At 35.3% G+C, this 6,286-nt stretch overlaps 1 protein-coding gene across 2 annotated transcripts in view; it reads left to right on the top strand.

Moving 5' to 3' along the window:
• The first annotated feature begins 3,679 nt into the window (after positions 1–3,679).
• LOC128988076 (uncharacterized) overlaps positions 3,680–6,286 on the top strand; it is a 153,784-nt gene continuing 151,177 nt past the window's right edge. For both annotated transcript variants that reach the window (XM_054409271.1, XM_054409272.1), the window contains exon 1: positions 3,680–3,822. In XM_054409271.1, coding sequence (XP_054265246.1) covers positions 3,811–3,822 — 12 coding nt within the window. In that variant the 5' untranslated portion in view covers positions 3,680–3,810. The remainder of the gene's footprint in view (positions 3,823–6,286) is intronic.

Below are 6,286 nucleotides of genomic sequence, written 5' to 3'. Positions count from 1 at the left end.
TCAGCTGAATTGCTGGTTAGCCTATATTAATAGTTGACTTGAGACAAATATTAAGTCACTAGCTGTAACCCGCGGGCTTTGCCCCGTTTAACTTCTTAATTTTCAAGATTATCTCGTTCGCATGGCTCAATCACGTCCTGGTTGAAGTTTGTTCGCTATGCTCACTCACCTTTAGGTTGGAGCTCGTTCGCTACGATCACTCACCTTTAGGTTGCAGCTCGTTCGCTGCGCTCACTTGCCTTCAGGTTAGCTCGTTCGCTACGCTAACTCGCCTCCAGGTTGTAGTTCGTTCGCTACGCTCACTCACCTTTTGGTTGCAAATTAGCTGTTGACATAAATGTAAAAGAAATAATAGTGCTGCACCCTGTTGGTAGTCCTTGTAACTTTAATGCTATTGAACATCATAGAACAGAACCAACTTGTTTAATTGAAACAGCTGTTAAGATTAAATAATTCCATTTCTCATAAGGTTAACATGGGAAACTCCAGAACCACTGGGGCGGAGCCCGAAAGGATTTTTGAAATAATAATATGCCTATATGTTAATCGGGAATGTGAGCTATCATCATGCCAAATTTCAGCCCAATCCGACCAGTATTTTTCGCGTTCACTTGTCACAAACATACATCCATCCATACATCCATACATCCAAACTTTCTCATTTATAATATTAGGAGGATAATGGTATACTAAACTAGAACAATGGCTACCGAGTGTATTTTTTTCTTACAGCTGTGTCATGTCATTAGGAGAGGTAATGTTTTGTTTCTTGTTGCAGAACTAACAGATATTCAAAATTTAAACATTTAATATTTTAACCCATTAATGAAATTAAACTGACCCGAAATGTGTGTGTCAACATTTTCCCTCTGATAAGAGATTGCGATTCTCCAGGTGTAACTATTAGGATTGTGCAGAAAAGCTCATGGGTTATTTAAAATAAATCATCAACAAATTAAAATAAATAATTTTTTTTTTTTATTTTAATCCCTTTTTTTTTGCTCCTTTCCCCACAGCATTGCAACATATGTTATACCATTTATTTTGATGGTGTGAAGGACAAAATATAACTCAAATTATTTATGAAGCAGATTTGGGGGTTACTGTAATTTATTTGTATTTTAGCTCTGAATACAAACAGATAGTTAAATAAACCAACACCACATTTTGTGAGATCATATACATACTGCAAACTCCCAAAATAGCAATACAAAAAGGTCATTTTTTTAAAAACACTACTGAGGGATCAAGAAAAAATGAAAACAATGACTTGAGACAAATATTAAGTCACTAGCTGTAACCCGCGGGCTTTGCCCCGTTTAACTTCTTAATTTTCAAGATTATCTCGTTCGCATGGCTCAATCACGTCCTGGTTGAAGTTTGTTCGCTATGCTCACTCACCTTTAGGTTGGAGCTCGTTCGCTACGATCACTCACCTTTAGGTTGCAGCTCGTTCGCTGCGCTCACTTGCCTTTAGGTTAGCTCGTTCGCTACGCTAACTCGCCTCCAGGTTGTAGTTCGTTCGCTACGCTCACTCACCTTTTGGTTGCAAATTAGCTGTTGACATAAATGTAAAAGAAATAATAGTGCTGCACCCTGTTGGTAGTCCTTGTAACTTTAATGCTATTGAACATCATAGAACAGAACCAACTTGTTTAATTGAAACAGCTGTTAAGATTAAATAATTCCATTTCTCATAAGGTTAACATGGGAAACTCCAGAACCACTGGGGCGGAGCCCGAAAGGATTTTTGAAATAATAATATGCCTATATGTTAATCGGGAATGTGAGCTATCATCATGCCAAATTTCAGCCCAATCCGACCAGTATTTTTCGCGTTCACTTGTCACAAACATACATCCATCCATACATCCATACATCCAAACTTTCTCATTTATAATATTAGGAGGATAATGGTATACTAAACTAGAACAATGGCTACTGAGTGTATTTTTTTCTTACAGCTGTGTCATGTCATTAGGAGAGGTAATGTTTTGTTTCTTGTTGCAGAACTAACAGATATTCAAAATTTAAACATTTAATATTTTAACCCATTAATGAAATTAAACTGACCCGAAATGTGTGTGTCAACATTTTCCCTCTGATAAGAGATTGCGATTCTCCAGGTGTAACTATTAGGATTGTGCAGAAAAGCTCATGGGTTATTTAAAATAAATCATCAACAAATTAAAAAAAATAATTTTTTTTATTTATTTTAATCCCTTTTTTTTGCTCCTTTCCCCACAGCATTGCAACATATGTTATACCATTTATTTTGATGGTGTGAAGGACAAAATATAACTCAAATTATTTATGAAGCAGATTTGGGGGTTACTGTAATTTATTTGTATTTTAGCTCTGAATACAAACAGATAGTTAAATAAACCAACACCACATTTTGTGAGATCATATACATACTGCAAACTCCCAAAATAGCAATACAAAAAGGTCATTTTTTAAAAACACTACTGAGGGATCAAGAAAAAATGAAAACAATAATAGTATGGTACCTAATGAAAATTCAAAGTGATTTAAACTTAATTTATCTCCCATGATTGCAATAGTACATTTTAGTAATATGTTTAATATTAATTGTCATGAATTGGTAATCAAATCAAAGTACTGTATTAACATAAATAACATACTTTTTCCTGTCACTTTGCCAACATTTAAGCAATTTTATTTAATACTAGCTGGCCCGACAGACGTCCTGTCCTAATGTGGTTTTATGTCAAATGCTCGTTCATTTTCAAGATGAGCACGTTCGCATGGCTCAATCACGTCTTGGTTGAAGTTCGTTCACTACACTCACTCACCTTTAGGTTGGAGCTCGTTCGCTGCGCTCACTTGCCTTCAGGTTAGCTCGTTCGCTACGCTAACTCACCTCCAGGTTGAAGTTTGTTCGCTACGCTCACTCACCTTTTGGTTGCAAATTAGCTGTTGTATAAATTGAAAAAAATAATAGTGCTGCACCCTGTTGGTAAACCTATTAACTTTTTAATGCTATTGAACGTCACAGAATTAAATTCTTTAGTTGAACCAGCTGTTAAGAATCTTTAATTCCATTTAAATATGAGTACTCAAAAGGTTAACATGGGAAACTCCAGAGCCACTGGGGCGGAGCGGGAGCCCTTTTGACGGATCTGCACCAAACTTCACACAAACCATCCTTGAATAATGCTTAATAATGCCTTAAAGTTTCATTAGAATCTGTCAAGCGGTTTTGGAGTCTATAAAGGACAAACAAACATACATACATACAAACAAAACATACATTGGTTTTATATATATAGAAAACTATGTGTTTAACATTTACTGACTGACCTCTAGCAATCAACCAACAACCAATCAATCAAGAAAACTGCACACATTAAAAGTACCCTTAATATTAATTTTATTTAATGACATGCACTTTAACATGAAAGACAGGGTTTATTCTCAAATAGAAAAAAATGTGAGGGGAAGCCTTGTATTATCCCAAGCTAATGGTCCATTATATGACTGATAAAATTAAAATGCACACGTTAAAACTCCTACAAATTTGACAAAAGAAGTCTGGAGTATCCCAAGTCAACGGTATCTATGATGACGGTCATGCGCCCTAGCGGTCGCGGCGGGAGCTACTGTCGCGGACGGATGGCAGAAGCAGAACCCTGTAGTATTGATTTGTGCCGCTCGCTGGAAGTTTAGTGTCGCGCAGTCGATTTCGGTGTTTTGTTCCCGAGGATATTTAGCAGCCAAGTGCAGTTTATTGTGTAATGAAGCCACCTGTGTTTCAATTTGACAGACATAAATAGTTGAAAACCGACAATGGCCAACAGGGTGAGTAGGCAATAGTTGTCACTTAAATAAATTTTAACTCCGAACTGTATTTGCAACGTTGGATTACAATACTGTATTAATACTTTGTTTTGACACCTCAAATTATGATAAAATTTGTTATGAAACCTTTTCATTCACATCCTGCATATTTACTAAATATTAAAGTCTGTACAGAGACGGACTCTAATAAGAGAAATCATGAAAATGCCAGAATTTCGAAAACCATTAGGTACCCAGAAATGTATGGATGAATCCCACCTTCAAACATACAACCTTCGAATTGTGTGTGGTGTAGGTATAGTAAATATATTTTTCTAGTTGACGTGCAAGCTCGAATCATTAACGTTTTATGTTAGCCCAGGTGTATTGTGCAAACATGATCATTGTGCACCTGTTTGTTATACGTGAGCAGATCCAGACATGTCACCAACACCAACTTGCACAAAACATGATCGTGCAACAGCACATTTCATTGTCTGAATCATTCTAGTTCACCGCCAGATAAAATTGGATTCAATCATGTATGATAAATCAATTTATTTTTAAACATAGTCTACGTAATTGTAAGGTTTGGACGATTCATTCATTCTATCACTAAAATCTAAATTATTCCCAATATTAGTCCGCGCGAAAATTGCCTTCTTATTGTTATTATTAGTAAAGGCAATTGACGTCTTTATAACCTATCTTTTAATTTCAGAACAGAACCAAGTTTAATCATCGTATAAAATTACCCATAGAGTATACACAAATTTTCATCCAAAATGGCCATTACCGGTACATGATCGCTTGTGTATGGGCATTTCTATCGGGCAGTTAAATTTTATTTGTTCTCTGTTCTTCTCATGATATTTTGACAACTTTCTGAATACATCATATAAACTTAGCTACCCTACCCTGGCTAAACGGTCTACTGTATGATGATATATGCAGTAATATTTTAAATTTTACGTTAGTTGGCTACGCTGTTGATGGTAGGGTATCAGTAGAACATTTTTGGAATATTATCCATAAGAAAGTAACTTTTTATCTACCATACTATATTATGCTGGGCTATTTCCCCCAACAAATTTTTGTAGTATGCAAAAACCTCTCAAATTGGAAAGTAGTGATGAACTGCTTTAAATAAAAAAAAAACTAAACAATTTTTTAAGGCAACACACCATCGTAGATTTCTTATCCTTATGAATCAGATGTTTCGTACAATGTTCTAACGAATCTTATGACAGTTTCGTTAGTAAATTCTGGACGATTTGTTTATCTTTTTATTTCACTAACTGTAACAAAAATAGAAATTAAACTATTTGCTTGTCCTCCAATATCACAAAAGTAAGTCTTCAATGTAAAATATACCATAGGCCTACAGTTATTGCAAAAAAAAATATATAGTTGACGTTACGACTTTGGCTTCAGATTTACGATAAAATTAGATACGAGTACAGTACTTGTATTAAGGCTATTCAAAATCTATGGGACACCTGAATGTGTCCTATCAAATACATTCTCTCATACATTTTTATAAAAAATAGACACCTCCAACGTGTGATGTTAGTAATGTCAACACCACCATGAAGACCTACGTTCGTGTTGTGAAAGACTGCCACACAGTGATATTCGATACTATATGGCTCCGGTGTCACGGTAGATAATTTGGTCAGGGCTGTCCAGCGGTCATATCCACGGCCCAGACGTAGCCAGGAAATTTGTAACACATTTGAAATAAATTGTATACATAAAAAAATGTATACAATTGCTTGTTACGGTTAGACGGTAATGATTGTAAGCGTTTCTTCATTTGACGTAACAACTCGATGTACAGCTGCGGGCGTGTTGGATCATGCACATGCATGTTACATGCTGCACGCTTTAGGATTTTTATACTTGTATTTAAGCAAAGCACTTAGATTGTTTTGTTACCTATTAAATAAAATATTTTCAAATTTTAAAACATATTTTATAAATAGGCCTATAGATTAGCAAAATTTTGTTCTCAAGATTAGCTTAAATTATTTATTTGTTGAAATATTTATTTAAGAGCACTTATATGTAAAATATGAAGACTGTTGGGCGTGCTTTTTATTGTGTAAACCTGTTCGCTTGCCCTTAAGCAGTTTAGTTGTTTAACAGATGAAATACAGTAGTTCTAGCCTATTATAAAAGGGGACCGTACTTTGTTTGGGTATTTTAAGCTTTAAAATGCATGATGAGTACAGTATATACAGGAGGATTGAGTAAGAATACCTATGTACCTCTTTCTTACTGTGAAGATCAGCTGTTTCTAGCTATAGGAGCATTTATTAAAAGCCTGATCAAGGACAGCTGTGTCCAATCATTTGGTTAGTCAATCGTTCGTTGTAATTTCTAACATGTGTTTAAACTGGTTATGTCATGAACTGAAACTATCTACACATTGTTCGAAACGAACCGCAAACCATTGTAAGTGAAATGTGAAATTGATTAGATC

Source organism: Macrosteles quadrilineatus, unplaced genomic scaffold, assembly GCF_028750875.1.
Source record: "Macrosteles quadrilineatus isolate MER2022 unplaced genomic scaffold, UCM_ALF_1.0 Scaffold_2__2_contigs__length_208266976, whole genome shotgun sequence".
Taxonomy (NCBI): Eukaryota; Metazoa; Arthropoda; class Insecta; order Hemiptera; family Cicadellidae; genus Macrosteles; species Macrosteles quadrilineatus.
The sequence above is the reverse complement of the archived record's forward strand: the minus strand, read 5'-3'. Positions and strand labels throughout refer to the sequence as shown.